At 42.6% G+C, this 23,258-nt stretch overlaps 1 protein-coding gene across 1 annotated transcript; it reads right to left on the bottom strand.

Annotated features, from left to right (window-relative positions):
• Positions 1 to 1,299: 1,299 nt before the first annotated feature.
• Positions 1,300 to 21,812, bottom strand: LOC129182731 (sodium- and chloride-dependent GABA transporter 2-like). Its single transcript, XM_054779187.1, has 15 exons — positions 21,762 to 21,812; positions 16,521 to 16,733; positions 16,257 to 16,391; positions 14,652 to 14,792; positions 14,489 to 14,579; positions 14,230 to 14,362; positions 13,582 to 13,716; positions 12,515 to 12,618; positions 10,615 to 10,739; positions 10,219 to 10,331; positions 9,954 to 10,091; positions 9,757 to 9,859; positions 7,439 to 7,539; positions 5,528 to 5,698; positions 1,300 to 5,447 (listed from the first exon to the last, which is right to left on the bottom strand). The coding sequence occupies exons 2-15, from the start codon at positions 16,699 to 16,701 to the stop codon at positions 5,298 to 5,300; spliced, it is 1,821 nt and encodes a 606-aa protein (XP_054635162.1). The 5' UTR covers positions 16,702 to 16,733; positions 21,762 to 21,812; the 3' UTR covers positions 1,300 to 5,297.
• Positions 21,813 to 23,258: the final 1,446 nt, after the last annotated feature.

Below are 23,258 nucleotides of genomic sequence, written 5' to 3'. Positions count from 1 at the left end.
GATAAAATTCACAGGCATGGGGCAATAGCAACTACAGAGCACAAACACAGATTCCCAATAAACAGTTGAGTTGGGGCTCATTAGCTTTATTGAGCTGGGGGCCACCTCAGTGGCTCCAGTATCGAGGTAAACCGCATGTCCAATTCACTGAGCTGTTATGCAATATATCCCCCACCAGCAATTGTCCCGCCTCCTCCTCACCCCATCTTTATTTTCTGTCTGTCCTCCAGTCTGGTGTCCAGACCCCCACCGCCGGCTGCTTCACCCTCACACCAAACTGTCAAGTGTATTCGCCGCAGTAAAAGACGCCTGTAAAGGCAGAGCAAATACAAGCTGTGTGTGCGACAGAGGATGTTTGGTCAGGTCGCTGTGATGTCAGACAGACGTCGACTGCTTGTTTGCGTGCGTGTGCGTGCACTGACACACACACACAACACTTTGGCTTGCGTCCCTACGATGTTCTCTCCCTCCCTCTTTGAATCTCTCACACTCACTCATTGGATGATTTTTAATCCTTATCATCTGAGACCATGTATGCCAAAGCAACCATATGGACATAAACCACCCACGTTATCCACACACACACACACACACACAATTACATAGCAACCCGCAGGCTGCATACAGCATTGCATGACACCAAACCAGCTAGCGAAGGCCTCCGCGTGCCATGCCACGTGTGTGGAAGCAGCCCGCTTCCTGCCGTGGCTGGGAAAGGAGAGAATCCAATACAGCTCATTGACAAGCCAATCCTTTTACATAACCACCAAGCTCTGCCTATAAGTGGTGGTGTCAGGATCCCCTCCGCTCCTCTGCACGCACACACACACTCTCCATCCTCCTTTCATGCGTGGTAAAACCAGTAATTCCCATCAGGATGAAAATCAGATGAGGGGAATTTCATTGTAAGTGCTTTGAATTCGTCTATGCATCAAGACTCTATCTCTGTGGGGGTGGGGGGTAAGCATGGTGACCACGCAGTCAGGAGATCTGAAAGATCTGGGTTCGAATCTCTGCTGGGCATGTCCGGAACACCTCACCAGGAAGGCTTCCGAGAGGCATCCGGACCAGATGCCCGAGCCACCTCAACTGGCTCCTCTCGATGTGAGGAGGAGCGGCTCCTCTGCTCCCAGATTAGAGTGTTTCTCATCTTATCTCTAAGGGAGAGCCCAAAGTTAATGACAATATGCGAGGGTAGGAACGTAGATCAACCGGTAAATTGAGAGCTTTGCCTTTCGGCGGACCGATGCAGAGTCCTGATCGTTAGCGTTAGGGATCTCCTGCATTCTCAAATATGGAACCCGACACACGCCCTTTTGTCCACACTGTATATATTTATTTTAAAAAGTAGACAATGACACAAGCTGAAAAAGAGGCCCATTATAAGATAAAACACAGAAAACACACTCTGACAGATGTAATTTGAAGTATGCAAACGCATGTTCAGACAAACTAGAAAAATACAGAACTTGACTTGGTCAAAATGATTACAAAAAAAAAAAAACACCCTGTTTTGGGTTGTAAAATGTCACCGTGTTTGTCTTCATCACAATGGCTCAAGAAAAATGACCTGTTCATAGAGATTCACGTGAACCTTTCACATTCTCACATGCCAAGTCACAGAGTGCTGCCGTGTCAAAGCCATTTCAACATTCTTGTCAAAGCAGCGATTTTGCAGTGTCAAAACTATTAGAAAACAGCAGTACACAGTAAGGATCAGGTTGAGTAAAAACCTTTTTTGAAATACAGCAAAAATGAGATCACAAAGAGTGAAAATGGAGTGTTTTTTGTGCACACACCTATTTCAAGATCAAGATCAAGAGATCAAGATCAAGAGAGTTTTATTGTCATGTGCATAGTAAAACAGCAGTTATACCATGCAATGAAAATCTTATTCTGTTCATTCTCCCAAGAAAAGAAAGAAAACAAATGAAAGAATAAGAACATAAGAAACATAAACACATAAACAAAATATTTGAATGCTGATTCAGTTATATTGATGCTTCTGTGCTTGACATTTAAAAATGAACTTATTTGGTAACAAGGCAAACGCCGCTACCCTTTACAGAAACTGCATATAGAACTTGTGCATTTTCCACAGGATGATATCTTTTGATGAGTGAAACAAAAAAACGCCACGGGCTGATGCAAAACTCGCAAAAGCTTGATTTGTTCCGTGTAAGGCAGGGGTCTCAAACTCGCGGCCCGCGGGCCATTTGTGACATCAAAGAGTAGTGTAACTGCAGCCCGCAACATCCGGGCAAGCTCAGTGTTACTTACATACTTACAGGGGCCCTGAACTAACAGTGGTGTTATCACATGGACAGGGGGAGGGGTGGCCCTTTAGCACTATTGTGAGCCATGTATTGTGAGTTGTACCCTGAGATTCCCAGCCCTACTCCCAATACTTGATGCGGCCCAGCCTCACCGAGACTCTACCTCCAGTGGCCCCCGGTGAAATTGAGTTTGAGACCCCTGGTGTAAGGCATGTAAACCACCCTATGCAGGCATAACTAACTAAATGAAGATTACAAAACATGTTGCATGGTGTCCAAAGGGACAACAGACCAACATTAGCCCCGTTTCTCAGAGATAAAAAGGCTCGACGACGGTGCTGAGCCCCAAAAGAACGGTTTGGTAATGTGACTAACTGTCCTGTGGCTTCAATGAAATTGCACGGAAAGGAGTGTTAGCTGCTCACAGGGTGGCTGGGCGCTTAAAGCTGTAATGGGAGTCCCCAAATCAAGGCTTTCCCTTCTGACCTTGAGGAAGCAGACAGAAGCAAGCAGTAACGGCACATTCATTTGTTGGCAGTACAATGACATCCTTCACGCCTAAAGTTGTAAAAAAATAAGCCACATAAGTAGTAAATTGATGCATATATTCACATTTTCTATAAATATATCCTTATATTTTATTGGTCTGTTTTTTATCATATAGAGGTATATATAGAGGTGTTTTTTCTTACATCCCTTGATAATCAGGGGCCTTTGTGCAAAGTCCTTAGCCAAGTGTCCACCAAGCGCTACAATTCAGTTGACCTTGGAAAAACCTGATCTGGTTGTGGTGATTACCGCATCTGGCTGTGTGCAGCAGGAAAACACGATACACGGTACAGTGATGCGTGCTGACAATATCATTACACACTTTGAATGCCCTCTCCATTGTAATCCCAGATATTTTATGTAGGGATGCTCCCATCGATTGGCCACAGATTTCCACGGCCGATTTCCGTGGATAGGATCGGCATGTGCCGACTCTTGGGTGCAGTGTAGTGTCCCCTCCCCCCTTTCCTTCACACTGCGCAGGCGTGTGGAACTTAAAAACTTGGCTTCCTGCAACACATGCCGCGAAAGCTTGAATTTAATGAGGCATCTGAAGAACAAGCACTTGACGGAGTATGAAGAGTTTTCGAGGCCCACGGTGCAGCTCACGACAGCTAACATGGTCAACGCTCGCCTGTATGTGTGCGTGACAGTCAGAAGGCTAAGCAAATCATCCAAAAAATGAATGAATTCATCAAACTAAATGACCAGCCTTTCTCGGCGGTGGACGACACCGGTTTCCACCGACTGCTCTCTCACTTGGAGCACAGATTGGATTTTTTGACATGAAGTTGGATTTTGGTGATGTAGGACGTCGTTCCATGTAGTCGCTGGGGTTACACAAGTAAAGAGTAAGGCCATCTTGTTGACGTGTGTGTTCCACAGCAGAAGAACATGCGAGCACAAGAATGGAGAGGCGACAGTGCGCAGGGAGATGGCGGGAGACAAATATAACACGGAGCGATTTGTGAGGTCTGATTTTATTCGGTGGGGGGAAAAGTCGCTGTTGATGGGGATGTAATACAACTTCATATGAAAAAATCCGAACTATCGCTTTAACGGCGTTGTCTTTTCCTCTGTAAGTTCCACGAGTGATGTACGCTCTCTTCAAAAAGTAAGTAAAATATGGTTTTGTCGAAATTAAAGTCATTTTATGGTTGCTTTTTTCAGATCACATATCCAATAGCACCGGTGCAGGCAGAATTGTGGGCCCCGTTAAAAAAAAATATATATATTTAACGTAAATGATGTAAATAATCCGTTCAGAGAACGTTTACGTTATAGAGTTTTTATGTTATACCAAGCGTAAAAGACATGTAAATAGCCTAATCCCTTCCAAGATCTTCCCAAACTCACCCCATTGGCCCTTCAAAATATTCAAAGTCCACCAAATATGGTGGGAAAATATAAGAAAACGTTAGCATAAACATAGTAGAGTAACATTCCAATATAAAATAAGGTAATAAAAAGGATTACTGTAAATGAATAAAACTGAAAAACAAAAACAATCAACTAGTTTAAGGGCGACTACAAAGAGGAAGGGAGGTTGAAGGGAGAAGCCTGTCTCTCACACAAACTCATGTACGTGCTGGATAAATCAGCCAATGAGATGAGAGCATAGGCGGTGCCCCAATAATCAGCCAATGAGATGAGAGTGAAGGTGGTGCCCCCATAATCAGCCAATGAGATGAGAGCGAAGGCGGTGCCCCGATAATCAGCCAATGAGATGAGAGTGAAGGTGGTGCCCCGATAATCAGCCAATGAGATGAGAGGGAAGGCGGTGCCCCGATAATCAGCCAATGAGAGCGTGAAGAGTCAGAAGGTGTCACCAAGTGTACTCTGTTAGTCATCGAAAATGTTTCTCTCTCTCTGTCGCGCGAGCTATTCAAATCTAATTTCTGAACTTGCACCGACTTGACGCTTTGCGTTATATGGAATTTCTTACGTAATACGATGCAAAAACTTTACATAAATTCTTTACGTTCAGTGGAATTTACGTAAAAGGAGGTTTACGTTATGCGAGGTACTACTGTACTTTATTTTTAATAATTACCTTTTTTTGGGGGCCCCTGACTTGGAATTTTCCCAACTTTCCCCCGCATATGGCGCCCCTGGCCAATACCACTCATCATAAACAAATAAAAAGTGAATCCAGGTGATTGGTATCGGCTGATCTCAGTCAGCCGACGGAATCGGCAGCATAAAACCCTGATCGGAGCATCCCGAATTTTATGAAATGGATGGTTTTGCTGTTTCCCCACATGCATGTGGTCTAATTAAGAGACAGCACATGATGAGTGCACCATCACGTATTTTGCTACCCTCATTTTTGACAAAGTCAATGCGTCATGACGAACAAACAATAATGGTTATGCAATTCCAAAGTGAAACTAACTGTAATGCTTGGTGGACGCGGTGCTTGAGGATCCAACCTCTCTTTCATCACACCTGCATGCGCATCCTGGAACGCCACTAAGCCACGTAGTCCTGGATGACGTCGCTGATTGCGTCCTTTGGCTTCTCGGTGAGCTTAAGTGCAGGGCTGTAGGCGGTCGAGATGCCGGAGAAGTGTTCGAACACCTGTGGCGAGTTCGTGGTGGGGTTGCACAGACGTTGAAAGCGCTATGGCGGTGAAAAAAACCCACACATTAGTTGCACAAACAACGTTTGAATTGTCGCTATCAAGTAGCATAATAAAGAACCTGCGCGAGGGTGCCGGGCGTCACGGCGAGAGCGTAGATGGCCCAGACAGGGAGCAGAGACACGGAGGAGAGGGTGAGGAGCCAGCCGAGCGCCGTTGCCCAACCTGGAGCAACGAGGCCGTTCCCGAAGCTCAGTGGAGACCAACACACCAGGGAGAACAGGAAGGTGGCCTACAGGTGACAGGAAGGCCAATTTTATAAATACACATGGCAATTCCATATACTGTATTAACTCATTCAATCCCAGCCATTTTTGGTTTTCAAGGCACACAGAATATTGAGTTGTATGGCTATATAAAGACGGAACCCCCACAAAAGAAAGACTAGACTCTTGTCTTTCATCAGGAAAAAAAAGGTTTGTTCTACCTTTTTACCTTTTTAGGTAGGTTTCAGGAAAACATCAGTTCCCAACAAGAAAAGGGAGAAAAACAGCTTTTTTACTATTTTTTTTGTTTTACATCAAAATAACAATTTAAAAATATAACACCAAGAACTATTTACAATTTTCATATTTGGAACTAAACTGTGTGTGTGCACGTGTGGGTGTGTGCGTGCATGCGTTAAAATTGCCCTGCGATGCGTACTCTTCTGCAGGCTACTCCTCCATGTGCTTCCACTGCTGCTAATACATGCAAATGAGCCATGCCGCACTCTTATCAAATGCACTTCTGCCACCTTGTGGCTTAAAACTGCAGTGACAGTGACATCTATTAAGTGCGTCATAACCTCTTTTTGCCTCTCGCGCAAAAAAACGCATAAAAGACGCATAAATACGTGTTGGGTAGGATTCAGTTTTGGTCTAAAATTGTTGCTAAAAAAATGCAACAAACTAGCAGAGTTCCCCCAAAAAAATCTACGCGTTGGTGACGCGATCTCTGTGAAGGAAGCATCGGGGTTCTTTTGGAGTTGGGACACTACAGCATAGACAGACTGCGGCCAGGCAATCCTTTCATCGTCTATATTGTGTGTAGGTGGTTTATTTTTTCCATAGAAGGCGCACAGAACAACGAACAACTTTGCATCTGTCTCCTTCCTTCCTCCAAAAATACGCAGTGCGCCGGTTGGCTGGTAAGGTGTGCAGGCACACTGCGTAATTCTGAATGTTAGACATATCTGTGCTTTTTAAATTTAAATGGCTGCAAAAAAAGTTGCAAGTGGCAAAACTGGATTTGCATGATTTCTTATGGAAACAATGGATTCGGTTTTTGTACGTTTCGGTTTTCGTCTGACAATTTGGAACGGGCTGGGACGTGTAGGTGTATGAATGTTTTGTCACTGGCTTCTTCTTCCTTTTGTATTGTGTTGTGAATTTGCATCTGCATTGAGATGTAGTGGTCGCCTTGCAGGTAAACCATCCCCCCTTTTGTGTAGGTCTGTACTGTTGTCTTATCAAAGCAGGAAGTGCTCGGGGCTTTCGAATTCAGGCGCCACATTGACGCTGCAGACACGGAGGTAAATCAGCATGAAAGGAGGCAATGGCAGGAGCTGATTGGTCTACGTCATGGTCGATGTCGCCAACCCCCTCCAAGAGCTGATTGGTTGACGTCAACAGCCCCCTGCACGAGCTGATTGGTCCACGATCGCCAGACTTCCTGCATCCTACACAATCTAAAAATGTATAAAATGCCGGGCAGGGAAAGAAAGGGTGCTTATTCCAGCTGCGCTGTTGTAAGACCCGCTTAGTAGTAGGCATACAGGGACTGTTATAGGCCCGGACGTCTGTAGTAGATCCTTTTGTCAGGAATAAATGTCACCGGTTCATATTCTTTGGTTATTTAGACTCCCATATCCTCAGATAAAAACTCACGCTTCAGACGAAAACTGAGGTTCCGCTGTAGATATATACATATATATATATATATATATATATATACATATATATATATATCAAATTAATAACAGGTCACTCACAGTGCACACGGCTGGCGTCAGGTATTTCCAGCACAGCTTGAAGAGAAGCAGGGGGTCGTGGCCCGTCATGTCCCTGATGTTGGAACTGAAACGCTCAGCACCTTTGGGCAAAAAGAAAAATGGAGTGGTTGTGGTTAGCTAAAAGGATTTAGAATAAATTTTACCACCAAAATGAGAGGAAAAAGACACACATAGATAGGACATTAGAGTGGTGTGAAAAAGTGTTTGCCCCCTTCCAGAGTCCTTATTTTTTCGCATTGTTTGTCATACTTAAATGTTTCAGATCATTAAGTCATCAAGTAAAATATTAGTCAGTGACAACACAACTCAACAAAAAATGCAGTTTTTTTAATGAAAACTATTATTATTAATGGAGAAAAAACCCTACATGGCCCTGTGTGAAAAAGTGATTTTAGTTTAACTAAGATTAATTGAGCTCTATTAGTCTGGAAAAAGTTATAAAGCCATTTCTAAAGCTTTGGGACTCCAGCGAACCTCAGTGAGAGCCATTATCCACAAATGGCCAAAACACCGAACAGTGGTGAACCTTCCCAGGACTGGCCGGCCAACCAAAATGACCCCAATAGTGCAGCAACGACTCATACAAGAGGTCACAAAAGACCCCACAACTCCAACCAAAGAATTGCAGGCTTCACTTGCCTCACTTATGGTCAGTGTTCATGACTCCACCATAAGAAAGACACTGGGCAAAAAGTTCCAAGATCAAAGCCACTGCTGAACAATTGAGCTAAGGCTTGTCTCAATTTTGCCAGAAAACAATTTTGCCTTGATGATCCTCAAGACCTTTGGGAAAATACTCTGTGGTCTGACTAGACAAAAGTTGAACTTTTAGGAAGGTGCGTGTCCCATTACATCTGGTGTAAAAGTAAAGCCGAATTTCAGAAAAAAAACGTCATACCAAAAGCAAAATACGGTGGTGGTAGTGTGATGGTCTGGGGCTGTTTTGCTGCTTTGGGACCTGGAAGACTTGCTGTGATAAATGGAAGCATGAATTCTGCTGTCTACCAAAACACCCTGAAGGAGAATGTCCGGCCATCTGTTGGTGACCTCAAACTGAAACCAACTTGGGTTCTGCAGCAGGACAATGATCCAAAACACACCAGCAAGTACACCTCTGAATAGCTGAAGAAAAACAAAATGAAGACTTTGGAGTGGCCTAGTCCAAGTCATGACCTGAATCCTATTGAGATGCTGTGGCATGACCTTAAAAAGGCGCTTCATGCTGGAAAACCCTCCAATGTGGCTGAATGACAACAATTCTGCTAAATTCCTCCCCAGTGCTGTAAGAGACTCATTGCAAGTTATCACAAACGCTTGATTGCAGTTGTTGTTTCTAAGGGGGGCCAACCACTTATTAGGTTTAAGGAGCAATCACTTTTTCACACAGGACCAATAAAATGTTTCATTTAAAAACTGCATTTTGTATTCAGTTGTGTTGTCATTGACTAATATTTAAATTTGTTTGATGATGTGAAACATTTACGTGTGACAAACAACCAAAAAAATAATAAATCAGGAAGGGGGCAAACACTTTTTCACACCACTGTATAGTTCTTTAACGAGCAATCTTAATTTCAAAAAAAGCATCCATGCTCACGCAAGCTCTGATTCATCTTCTTCTGGTCTGTTGTTTCACCTCAGATGAGACTGACAAGATAAATTTACCTGCAAGTGTTTCCAAAGCCGTCGCCGTCATAAAAATAAAAGTGCAGAGCAGTCATCGCTGCAGCGCCTCTTCAAAACCTCTTGCTGGGACAGCCATAAAAAACGGATTCTTTGTTTTTCAGTGGCAGCATCACACACTCACACTGACCTCTTAATCATTATCACCTGGAAGGGGACTTCTCTTTTACTACTTTTCTGAGCCTAATTGACAAAATCAATGTTTTTGCACTGTTTGTGCTTATATAAATGCCTCATTGCCCAGGTCGGGCAGGAATAGTGGCTCCCTGGGGCCACCAGACTGTGAGGCGAGGGCGGCCCAGGGACTGATTGAGAGGAGACAGAAAAGGGCCTGGCTCTGAGCCAGTCTCCTTGCAACAGGGAGTAGCTGCAGCCGTGTTCGGTCTACTGACTCCGAGTGGAATGCACATGGAAGGAGGAAGTGGAAAGCTTGAGTGTGTGAGTAATTTAATCACAAAAACAATTTTTACGTAATTTTCTCCCTGCTCGTTATTAGATTTTCTGTTTAATTTGCAACAATCTGTACTCATACGGTAGACAGGGATGCTTTTTCCTCTTTCAATTTGAGGATGAGGTGGGAAAAAAAGGGACAGGAGAGAAGACGGGATTCTTACCATAGACCCAGCCAATTGCAATAGACTGGAAGATGGAGAGAAGCAGCAGGCTGGCTCCACTGCAGGAGAAATGATCATATATCTGGAACACATACAGACCACCCTGCACGCACACACACACACACACAGAAGGTTGACTATTCGACGTGATAAACCCCAAAAGGACTGGTTAGATGATCACCATATCTACATCATACCGGCGTGACCATGACCAGTCCAATCAGGAAGCAGACGACGCAGACAAACAGCAGCAGCAGCTCCCGCCGGTGTCCACGTCTGATCAGATGGGGGTACAAGTCGGTCACAGACGTCATCAACGCCTCCAGACTCACAAACTGGACCACAGTGAGGAGACACGTCCGCGGACGATTTTTGGTTATGATGCGACACATTACACAGGGACATGGAAAGTGATTTACAATAGCGACCCGGTAGGTGTGTGCAAGTGTGATTAAGACCCACTTGTGTGTCCAGTCCCAGCATGATGATCATGAGGAAGAAGCAGACGGCCCAGAGTTGTGGAAGAGGCATCATTGCTACAGCTCTGGGGAAAGCGATAAAGGCAAGGCCAGGACCTGTGAGGACACACAACCAGAAAAACATATAACACTGGTCGTAGACAACCACAATGTATCCCAACGGACAATGGCATCACGTCAACTTTTGAAATACTGAACCCCTGAAATTGGAAGTGTTCCGCATTCAATGGTTGTGAAACCTCTTCAATTACAGCTGAAAGTGTACATGTAATCACACCTGGACGGTTTTCTGGACATACTGTAACTGTATGGCCGTGTAGCATACAAATACCAGTGTCAGCCAATTTGGGGCAGTATGTCGTTAATAATGTGTTTTTACCCGATTGAGCCACAGTGGCGATATCCACGCCTTGCTCCTTTGCCATGAAGCCCAGTACTGAGAAGATGGCGAACCCTGCCAGGAAACTGGTGCTACTGTTCAAGAGGCACAAAAGGAAAGAGTCCCTGCACACACACAAAGAAAAATGATTTGGGATGGCAACACAGTCCGAGTACCTACTAAGAATACACGTAAGTGTATCTGGAAGGATATGGAATGAATTGATGGGCTTGCAACAGTTAAGTGCTTGGCTGTTTCCGTGCACAACTCTGTTGAGTGTGGGAAAACGTGGCAGCAGAAGCTTTTCTTTAAAGGTGTGGCTGTGTCAGATTGTGTTTTTTTGGGCAATTCCACTCATTCCTTCTGGAAGCCATCCGAGCAGCCACTTCTACCATTTCACAGAGCATGGTCAGCCTGAAGTCTAAGTCTTGCTTGAACTGACACTTGTGTGGCTAAATGTATATCTATATATAGTGTACATACAGGGGTGTGAAAAGGTGTTTGCCTGACCTCCTGATTTTTGTCACACTTAAATGTTTCAGATCATCAAACAAATTTAAATATTAGTCAATGACAACACAACTGAACACAAAATGCAGTTTTTAAATGAAACTTTTTATTATTAAGGGAGAAAAAAAATCCAATGCTACATGGCAATGTGTAAAAAAGTGATTGCCCCCCTTGTTAAAACATAACTGAGATTAAGATCTGTGAGTGTGGAAAAGGTTATAAAGCCATTTCTAAAGCTTTGGGACTCCAGCGAGCCACAGTGACAGCCATTATCCACAAATGGCCAAAACATGGAACAGTGGTGAACGTTCCCAGGAGTGGCTGGCCAACCAAAATGACCCCAAAAGCGCAACAACGACTTATCCAAGAGGTCACAAAAGACCCCACAACAACTTCCTCCAAAGAACTGCAGGCCTCACTTGCCTCAGTTTAGGTCAGTGTTCATGACTCCGCCATAAGAAAGACACTGGGCAAAAACGGCCTGCATGGCAGAGTTCCAAGATGAAAACCACTGCTGAACAAAAACAACATTAAGGCTCGTCTCAGTTTTGCCAGAAAACATCTTGATGATCCCCAAGACCTTTGGGAAAATACTCAGTGGTCTGACGAGACAAAAGTTAAACTTTTTGGAAGGTGTGTGTCCCATTACATCTGGCGTAAAAGTAACGCCGCATTTCAGAAAAAGAACATCATAACAACAGTAAAATATGGTGGTGGTAGTGTGATGGTCTGGGGCTGTTTTGCTGCTTCAGGACATGGAAGACTTGCTGTGATAAATGGAACCATTAATCCTGCTGTCTACCAAAAAATCCTGAAGGAGAATGTCCGGCCAACTGTTGGTGACCTTAAGTTGAAACCAAGCTGGGTTCTGCAGGAGGACAATGATCCAAAACGCACCAGCAAGTCCACCTCTGAATGGATGAAGAAAAACAAAATCAAGACTCTGGAGTGGCCTAGTCCAAGTCCTGATCTGAATCCTACTGAGATGCTGTGGCATGACCTTAAAAAGCTGCTTCATGCTGGAAAAGCCTCCAATGTGGCTGAATGACAACAATTCTGCAAAGATGAGTTGGCCAAAATCCCTCCCCAGCGCTGTAAGAGACTCATTGCAAGTTATCACAAACGCTTGATTGCAGTTGTTGCTGCTAAGGGGGGCCAACCACTTATTAGCTTTAGGAGGCAATCACTTTTTCTCCCTTGCATTGAAAAACTGCATTTTGTGTTCAGTTGTGTTGTCATTGACTAATATTTTAATTAATAATCTGAAACATATAAGTGTGACAAACATGGAAAAAAATATGAAATCAGGAAGGGGGCAAACACGTTTTCACACCACTGTATATACTAGTTATATATACTATGTATATGACTGTATGATAAAGTGTCTCACTTATAACAATCATTGTTGTATTTGTTGTAACTGCCGAGCGCTGTGAGACTCCCCAAACAGATTCCATAAGAGAAAAATATCTGGGTACCTGCATCCATCCATACCTACAGAGAGATGAGAAAATAAAAAAAACAAAGGTACATGTTAGCAGCTGATGGGAGGGTGTCAGAGGAACAGTCTAGGGGTGTCTTAGAATCGCCCGCTATTCAACAATTCTATTCGGAGGGATCTTATTCGAGCATCAACCTCGCAGTCCAGTTATATGAACATGTCATGTGATCAAGGGGGGGTGCCATTGCCTGCTGCTGAGCGTACATTTTACATAGCTTGTATTTGTTTTTATTGTACATAGCCTATTGTCATACAAAATCAGCCTCATTTGTGTTAATAAAGAACTAAAAATGATGCGTGTGTTTGACTTGAGGCAGAACAACAAAAAGCTTTCGACGTTTAGTCGACTATGGGCAAAATGTAACAAATGAAAGTCAACTCAGACAGCCCTAGAACAGTCCTTGTCTAACCCGTCTGGTCGAGCAAGCCCCCCGTTCTGCCTGGGCTCAAACCAGGGTCCGCATATTGAGTGTTGAGAGCAGGAGCTGTCGAGTTAAAAGCCCTGAAATGTCAACTCGATGTCCAACGAGACTCTTAAAGCGTCAAGGTTTACCAACGTGCTCTCGCACAGCTGCACCAGCTAGCATCCATGACACCTGCTTTGTCAGAGTTTACCCAGGACATACATAAAAAAAACAGGTCAAATACAAGAAAAAAACTGGCTGCTCAATACAATATGGCGACAATAACAGTTTTGAAGTACAAAAGTTTCAAAGTTTTGTAAAACATTTGACTCTTTCATAATTCCTTAAATAAAAAATGTGACAATCCGAACAACGTCCCCCCCCAGAAGTGTGTTTTCCACTGTACTGTTACTTGTGTTAGCACAACCGCCCTGCTGCGGTGATGCTCGGTGTCCATTCTGTAATATAAGACATTATCTGACTTCCACTGGCTACAACAGCGATGAAAAACATAAAGTTTATATTTATGGGGAAAAAAATCTGTTTTTGTACCTCTGGGTCTGCCAAGCGAGTGTGGTTGGGTTTGAGGTAGTAGATGATGCCCTGGGCTGCTCCAGGGAGGGTGGCACCACGCACCAGAAGCACAAACAGCATCACATATGGAAAGGTGGCTGTGAGGTACACCACCTAGAAAGTCAACAGTATTCAGGGATCAGGTCATGAATGAGGCAAAAAGAATGAGAACTAAACGCAGGGCGGTGGGATGCAACAGATACAGTATTTCACATAACTGAGGACCCCTTGCATTTCAGCAACCGGTTTATTACTACAGTATATATTCTGTAGGGGTTATACAGCAGAAATGAAACTTGGATATAACTTTGAGTAGTCTGAGTGACTGGCAACACTGATGTCCAAATTGTGTCCTGAGTGTCAATATTTTTGAGTGAGCATCACTGCTTCAGAATGTCACTTGACATGTTGCAATTCATGTTTCGGCCAATGAATGGCAGCTCCGGGAGCACTCATGCATCCCCAGACTGTTACTCTACCACCACTGTGCTTGTCTGTAGGCAGGAAAAAAATGATCTTGTTACTTACTGGAGGCTGTGTGTTGAGTTCTGTACAAGTCACTCTAAAGCATATCCAAGCTTCATTTCTACACCATTGATTACTATTGAGTCTGTGTAGGTGATTCACCTTCCCTGTGGATTTGACGCCCTTCCACACACAGAAGTAACAAACGAGCCAGACAACGCCGAGACACACCGCTAGCTTCCAATTAATTGGACCGAGCTGGTCTAAGCTATTGGACAGGTGGAGCACCTCTCTCCTACAACACAAACACACACACATACACACACACACACACACACACACACACACCCACACACACACAGATGTTACTACTATTAAAACTTAAACATACAACCAATAACATCAGTGAGGATACACTCACTCCCAAAACTCTATCACAGGGGAAGTGGCATTCTCAGGCAGGCTGCTCACATTGCCGGTGTGGTTGCGATAGTCAAACAGGAAACACGCCTCTGGAAGGAGAAACCCATGTTACTGCACTTAACTGTGTATTCCAACTCAACTGCAGTTTCCTGCTAACCGACCAGTGTTCCACGAGTTGTTACAGTGCGACCAAGGCAGCTCTGCGTGAAAGCTGTATGACAGGTAGAAGAGAGCCCAGGCCAGAATGACGATGTAGTACACACATCCATGCAGGATCATCACCTGACTGGCATAGCCGAGACCTGCAGGCAGATAAAGAAGATGGAACAGGCTGCTTTTATTGCCACCTGGTGAGCAGTGACGGTACATTAGCCAGTAAGCACACACTTCTGTACAAAAAACATGAAATTCAATTGGTGTAAAGCCGTATTTCATACACAGGTGGTCCTTGGCTTACGCACAAGCTCCATTTAAGACCACAAATAAGACCACTACACTGCCTTGTTATTACTGTCTCTGAGGAACAGCAATCTGGCAGTTACGTGTGTAGCACTGTTCAGGAGTATTGTGATTTTTCGACCGTTTGTCAAAGTGGCATGCGTCCCGTGGCAGTGTGTGTTATTTTTTCCAGTTATTTCTTCAATGATGTGCGATTTAATCCACTTTAATTCATGCCAAAACCTCAGAGACACACAAAACATGTTTTACTCACACCCAACAATTCACAAATAACCTCAGTGTGGTTTACAAATACAAAACACCCATCCACAAGCTAATGCATTTTGTTTTGCAAATAAGAAACGTACCCATCAAGCAAATACTGTACATCCTGCTTCACAAACAAATACAGCATGTTTTACACGTACAAAGGAACATCTTCTATTATGCCGCTTATCTTCACTAGGGTCAGGGGGGTATGCTGGAGCCTATCCCAGCTGACTTGGGGCGAGAGGCGGGGTACACCCTGGACTGGTCGCCAGCCAATCGCAGGAAAAATAGCCTTAAAGTACAAATTAAAATCTTCCAAGGTCAAAAAATATTCTTCAAGTAGAAAAAAAACAATTATACAAGTATGAAAAACTGTCACGTGACTTTTGGCAGTAATTTTCCGCCTTGCAGATCCACACACGACTGCACTCTGATGCACACACAAATGCTTACATATTCATACGTTTGTTGTCTAACAAACATTCGCTTGGGAGTTATTGATCCTGGAAGTTCGAATCTGAATATATTGCTATCTTTACCGCCGTTTCAATCAGAAAGTATTTGTGTGTGGATCAGAGTGCATTAAAATTAGTCCCAAAAGTCACATGACATTGGTAAAATTGTGCCAAGAGTCATGTGACAGTTTTTTGCGGTTGTAGAATTGTTTTTTGTACTTGAAGGTTGCTCTGTTTTTGTAGGATACTTTTTGTGCTTGAAAGATTTTAGTTTGCAGTTGATGGATATTTTTTGTAAGTGAAGAAATATGTTTCTTCTGTATTTGTTTCTGAAGCAGGATTTGTTGGATCGGTACGTTTCTTACTTGCCAAACATAACGCATTCATGTGTGAATGATGTTTCGTGTTTGCAAACCACACTGAGTTTGTCTGTGAGTAAAACATGTTGTGTGTTTGTGAGGTTTTGGCAAGACTTAATAATAGTATATAATTTGGACAAAAAATAAATGATAGCAATGAAAAATGCTACTGTTTAAACAGCATTATTACTGATTCATTGACCTGCTTGATTATTACATAAAGTACAACACACATGTACTGTACCTCCAAATAATGGACACACTGATCTCCAGGCACTGACCCCTCCCAAGCTGGTGTACTGGCCCAGTGAAGTCTCCAGGAGGAACAGTGGGATGCCACATAGCACCAGGAACAAAAGGTAAGGTACAAAGAACACACCTGAACAGAGAAACAAAGTACTTTTCACTGATGTCTATGAATGAAATAAAAAAAGGATGTGATTATTAGATAACAGTGAAAGTCCATTTATATTGCGCCACTCCTGCACTGCTTTCCCTCATGCTTTACCTCCTCCGTTCTTGTAGCACAAGTAAGGGAACCTCCACACATTGCCCAGGCCGATGATCTGCCCCGCCACGGCCAGAAGGAACTCAGCCTTGCTAGCCCACTGGCCCCTGGCATGCAGGCCATCTTTGTAGATTAGCGTCTGCTTGAGTGCGCCTCCTTGTTGGACTTTGCTGTCAGTCATCACTGGTTCAGGCAGAGACGCAAACGTACAGACTTGGAAGAGAGAAAGTAATACAAGTGAGATGACCAACCTAGAAACATGTTTGCAAGATGCGTGCAAAGAAAAAAATTATATTGTGGTGGTTTAAGTTTGGGTCTTTTTTCCTCCCATTTGTACTTTGTGTTTTCTGTAGGACGTGTGTGAGCACCACAAGGTGAGAATGGTCATAATTTGACAGAATTCCAAAAATTCAATCAATAATGACTTGGTTACCCCACTGCTCTGTGAGATTATTGCATAGAGACACGGTCACTTTCAGTGGCTGGTGAGGCACTGACTCCTTTGGAGTCAAGCTGAAACCAACTTAGGTTCTGCAGCAGGACAATGATCCAAAACACACCAGCAAGTCCACCTCTGAATGGCTGAAGGAAAACAAAATGAAGACTTTGGAGTGGCCTAGTCAAAATCCTGACCTGAATCCTATTGAGATGCTGTGGCATGACCTTAAAAAGGTGCTTCATGCTGGAAAACCCTCCAATGTGGCTGAATGACAACAATTCTGCAAAGATGAGTGGGCCAAAATTCCTCCCCAGCGCTGTAAGAGACTCATTGCAAGTTATCACAAACGCTTGATTGCAGTTGTTGTTGCTTAGGGGGCCCAACCAGTAATTAGCTTTAGGGGGAAATCACTTTTTCACACAGGGCCATGTAACTTTGGATTTGTGTTCCCCCTTAATAATAAAAAGTTTCATTTAAAAACTGCATTTTGTGTTCAGTTGTCTTGTCAATGACTTTAATTAAACTAGTTTGATGGTCTGGTAGATGTGTGACAAACATGCAAAAAAAGTAAGAAATCAGGAAGGGCGCAAACACTTTTTCACACCACTGCACCTAATTGAGACGTTTCAAGAAGAATTTTTCCCCGAACATTCCTGACCCTTCTGATGGAAGGTGCTACAGCTTGGTGGGAACAGTATTAAGATTTCAGCACCTTGTATGCAAATAAACAAATCATCATCTGACAGCAGTACGCTAGGTCAACACTGGTTGTCAGTTGTGCAAGATATCAATGTACTCCCATAATCCATTCATCCAGCAACTCACATCACAATGTTAAAAGCTGTGGCCTTTAACCCTCCGCACATGGAGAGCCCTTAAAGCAGAGCTAGACCTTAAATTGACCCACGGCCCACATCCGACCCCACTAATATCTCTTAAACTTGGGTACATCCCTCAAATTTCAGTAACCATTTTATTATAGCTTTTCAAAGGACAGCGGTATTGAGATGAAACTTGAAAATAATTTAAAGGAGGCAGTGTACAGCTTGTATAGCGGGAGATGGGTTTACTGTCCTCTGAAAATAGCTTCAAATAAATTATAGTTGAAATAGCTGGCAACACAAATGAGTACACCCCACAGTGAGCATTTACAAATTGTCAGTATTTAGTATTAACACCATTGTTATCCAGCCCTGCCTTAATCCTCTTGGGCAGGGGTCTCAAACTTGCCACCCGTGGGCCATTTGTAGCCCACTGCTTCATATTTTGCGGCCAGTGACTTGACATGGGCAACTACTACCGTGGAGAATAATAAACAACTCTAAACACTTCAGCAACTTTTTACAAACCAATTACGACAATGCATGCTGGGAGCCGGCATCACGCCAGACTAGGGTTGTGACACTACCGGTCAAAAGTTTTAGAACACCCCAACTTTTTCCTGTTATTTATTGAAACTCAAGTCGTTCATGTCCAACAAATAGCTTGAAATGGTACAAAGGTAAGTGGTGAAGTCCCAGATGTCAAATAAAAAAGGTAAACTTACCCAAAACTGACAAATAATGTGTATTTCAGAATGATACAAAAATGCCTGTTTCAGCGAACACAAAATGGGTCAACAATTTAAAGCTGTTCTGCAGAAACGGAGGTTGGTCGAACCTTGGCAGCTGGTGCAACTCATTCCTACAGGTGCTCCAATTTCTTTCTGAGCACTTACTACCTCCTCTGTCTGCATAAAAAACAGTGTTCGGAACACACTGTGGTACTATACCCTCGTGAGCAGCACTATACTGGAGAAAGTCATTAGTTGCTACAAAAATGGCAAGAAAAAAGGGAATTAACCATGGAAGAGAGACAGACCATCTTAACGCTTAACAATGTAGCTTTTTCCTCCGAAGAAATTGGAGTGTTCTAAAACTCATGACCGGTAGTGTATATATATCCAACTATAGCAATATGAAACCCTACTATGGATTATCGATACCTTTCAGCCGAACAGCGGCAGAAAATTGGGTGGAAACCACAGAAGAAATGCAAGCAGAAGAAAAAAAGCCATGGCGGCATCTTTAAAATCAAAAGTGTGGACTCACTTTGACTTTTATAGTGTGGACGAGGCAACGCTGGATAAGGACTTTATGGAAATACGACAGACATGCACAACAACCTCGTTTGTCAGCGCGCTCACGAAGAAAACTGTCTAGTAAGCGAAATGTTCATTTTTCTATTGTGTGTGTAGTTTACGTTTTACGTTGTTGTGCCATCTCTTTCCGGTGAATACGTCGCTGCTGCCAGAGATGCTGTGTTTTCTGAATGAGTTTAGGTTTACGGTTTGTCAGACACCTAAAATGACACCTGTTTATACGTATGTCGCACTAAAACAGTCATTTATAGCAGCATTGCGGCTTGTATTCTGGTTAAAATATGGTGCAAAAATTCCACCCGTTTTCTATACCGCTCGTCCTCATTAGGGGTCACGGGTAAGCTGGGGCCTATCCCAGCTGAATGCAGCAAAATACAAACTATGACAAATCCCCCCCCACCGTATCGAGGTATTATCGTTATCGCGAGCCATGCATCGCGTATTTTACCGTATCGTGAGGCACCCTGAGATTCCCAGTCCTAATCCCAATACTTCATGTGGCCCAGCCTCACTCAAAGACCCTATCTCCAGCGGCCACCAGGTAAATTGAGTTTGAGACCCCTGGTATAGGGCAAACTGACTAGTTTGTTACATGCAATACAAAAACAGCCAACATTTTAGCATCAATTTTCAACAAAAAACAAATGATATGAAATCTGGGGAGTACCAAATACAGTTTGGACTGTATTTAAGTTTTGTTCATAAAAAAAAGTTAGTTTTTTTCATACTTACATACTACATCCTGCTTGGCATCCAGCAGTGCCGTGTCAAGTCGAATATATGACTCAAAATGAAAGTGAAAGGCGCGAGCACATTTTTCCTTTCAGCAACGATGAGAATTACTGTCTAAGTTTAACCATTGCTTTGCCTGCCTTATCTATTAGGTGGTCCCTCAAGAACACCCTACTGTGGGTGTCTGTCCTTTATCTATAGTGTGCAGCAGAGCCTGTTAGCCTTGGGTATCTTTATGCAGTGTGTACACATCATCTAGAACAGGGGTGTCACAAAAAAAAAAAAAAGGATGCAAAAGCTACTTTGTAAGCAAACATACATAGATTTATATATTTAAAAAAAAAACTGCATCTCAGCTTTGTGATATAGGTGAAAATGATATGATATTATGATATATTCCCATAACATTTTGACTTTATTTCCGCAATATTGCAACTTTTTCCCTGCCAGCATAATTTTCCAAAAAATCCAACTTTATTTTGTTTGGTTTCTCATAATTTTACGACTTTTTAAAAAAATAATGTTTTTTCTTTTAATATTTAATATTTCTTTTATTTTTATTTCATGTATATTTTTCCTCATAATATAACAAGTTTATTCTCGTAAAATGGAAACTTTTCTCTCATTGGAATACGACTATTTTGTCTTCATATTATGACTTTATTCCAGTAAAATCACAGCTGCTTTTCCCATTGGCTTTTTTTTATGTCCAAATATTTCAAATTTCGTCTTGTCAATGTTCTTCTCGTCATTATAACTTAAAACCCATCTTCTTTTAACTTCATTCCTGTCACATTATAACGTTTCCAGCAACTAAATTTTCCAAAAATTACAACTTTGTTGTTTTGTTTGTCTCTCATAACATTACAACTTCAAAAAAAAGGCATCTTTTTTTCTTTAATAATTCAACTTCATACTACTAAAATGTTGTTTTTTTCCTGATTATATGTGACTTTTATCGTTAAATTACAACTTTTTTTTTCAGTCTTCTTGTTCAATTATATTTTTAGAATGTGCTGCGGGCCACAAATGCTAGAATGCTATGACCTTCTGTTTTTATAGCAGCTCTGTTCAGATTTCATGAATAACCACCACAAAATGTAGTACCATTTTTCACATCAGACTAAACTGGAGTGTCCCTTTGGTGTGAACTTGGATTAAGTATTTAACATTAGGATTAGGTTCAAAAAGGACTGAATCTATTCCTGCAAGGTATGATGTATGTAAAGATGGAATCAGTTGAGCAACAATCTTGGAAGCTAACTCACAAGTTAGGGATATTTGGCTTTCGGGTGAAATTTCAGGATGAAGCTAAAATGAAAAAATGCTCGTTGTTTCCAAATTGGCAGCGTGAATCTGGAACAGCTTCTAACTACAAAGCAAATGATATTTACAATGCATGACTTTGACCAAATATTATTTTCTCCATTAGAAAAAATAATATCTTTGAACGATAATCAACTCTCACCATTATCAAAAATCATTAAAAAAAATATTTAAAAAAAATGTACACCCAGCATTATCGTGGCACTGCTGGCAGCTACTGCAGATGGTGAACAGTCAGTTGTGAGGCTTTTTGGCAAAATGTCGCTAGTTATCACCCCACTCCCTCCCACCCGCAAGGACATGTGATGACACAAGCCTGATATTAACACCGAACACTATTCTAACACTCTCTAGCAAATTAAAACCAAGCTCAAACACTGAATTACAGTCACAGCAGCCAAGACAGTAAATTATAGTCACCCTTGTTCCCATGTAACAGTCCACCATCATTGTCGAAACCAAATACACACCTAAAGGCAAAATGGGGTCAACGCTGAATTGATCCGTTTTACACTATGCTTAATTATAAACTCATACGGCAACATTACTCTGGTACCTCGTTTGATAAAAATAAATACAGTTAATTCGACACGACTATGCCTACCTGTGTGCGTCCTGTGGCTGTGTTCACAGCCTCACCTCCCCCTACTCCGAGCAACTAAATGGTTTGTTCCAGTGACGCCTGCACGCTCCCACAGAGACCACAGCCACTACCTCCTAGGGGGTGCGTACGTCCAAAATATGTCAAATACTACAGGTCGCTTTTATTATGTATTATAATATACAAGTATATCTTCTCAAAGGGTAATATTATAGAAATTAGATTCCCTGTGTTGTAATGTTACCCCCTTACAAACATATGAACAGTCCAGAATGTTTATGGTAGGTTTAGGTAGGTTTAATGTAACCAGGAGAGATCAAATGTAAAAAAAACAACAACAAAAAAACGACTCTGGGTTATATCTACGTTTTATTGCTATAGTGTTATCCTTAGAGAACATATAATCACGGAGACCTGGCTGGACGGAGGATATACCGGACTCGGCGGTCCGGTTGGAGACATTTGCCGCTTGCCGAGGAGATCGGACTTCAGCGTCTTGTGGACACAGAGCCTCGGGGACTGTTCTCCCAGAATGTTATCAGCATGTAGGCTTTCCCACGAGGGCAAATAGCATCCTGTACCAAGTGTACAGCAACATGAAAGGTGCTTTGAAGGCTGTTCCAAGTCCCCATTTTGGAAAAGCTAATGTCTCTTCTATTGTTGTTGCTTAATTTATTGGTAGTAATGTTTCTTCTGTTCTTATTCTTTTTCTTGTGTTTTTCTTTCTTTCTTTCTTGGGAGAATGAACAGAACAAGAATTTCATTGCATAGCAGAACTACCAGTTTTACTGTGCAAACGACAATAAAACTCTTGAATCTTGAATAACAAAACATTGTGGAAATGTGAGAGATGTGGTCGCTTTTGTGGGACATTGTACATACATTGTACATTGTACTTGTACAAGTCCGACTAAATTAAAGAACATTCTAAATTGTAATAAATATGACAATTTTATTTATTAGTTATACTGTAATGACAACATAATTCTCTCACATACGAAAGTACTTGATACACAACACAAAGAACATAGCGGCTACATTACTCCGTGATATGCTGAAGCCCCGCCCACATGCGCCGAGGGTCTGACGTGGAATAGTAGCCCTCTGGCTTCTGTCTGTCTTTTGGCCTCTCTTATGGATCTCCTCAGATCATATCTGGCCTTTTTGTAGTCCTCAACGCCACATCCAGCCAAACTACACTTCCAGACGAGCTGACGCTTTGACACCCGAACTCCTGATGAGCAGAGAGGGTGGCTGGACTTGGGCACACAGGACTCACCTCTCATGGTGACATCAGCTGATGTGCGCAGGATTCTGAACAAAACAAACCCACGAAAAGCAGCAGGGCCAGACAACATCTCAGGCCGTGCACTTCTGGTTTGCTCATCAGAGCTAGCTGATGTGCTTGCTGACATATTTAACCTGTCGCTTGCACAAGCATCTGTACCGACCTGCTTTAAGTCCACCACCATAGTGCCCGTACCCAAGAAGAGCAACGTG

The sequence above is a fragment of the Dunckerocampus dactyliophorus genome, chromosome 1 (genome assembly GCF_027744805.1).
Source record: "Dunckerocampus dactyliophorus isolate RoL2022-P2 chromosome 1, RoL_Ddac_1.1, whole genome shotgun sequence".
NCBI lineage: Eukaryota > Metazoa > Chordata > Actinopteri > Syngnathiformes > Syngnathidae > Dunckerocampus > Dunckerocampus dactyliophorus.
This window is presented reverse-complemented; position numbering and strand designations above follow the sequence as displayed.

Bases quoted from the DNA above. Each gene is read 5' to 3' on its own strand.
- LOC129182731 (XM_054779187.1), bottom strand. From the start codon at position 16,701: ATGACTGACAGCAAAGTCCAACAAGGAGGCGCACTCAAGCAGACGCTA. The intron at 13,717-14,229 runs GTGAATCACCTA...TTGACTTTCTAG, and splicing joins GCGTCAAATCCACAGGGAAG to GTGGTGTACCTCACAGCCAC. The intron at 5,448-5,527 runs GTTCTTTATTAT...TCACCGCCATAG, and splicing joins CGCCCGGCACCCTCGCGCAG to CGCTTTCAACGTCTGTGCAA.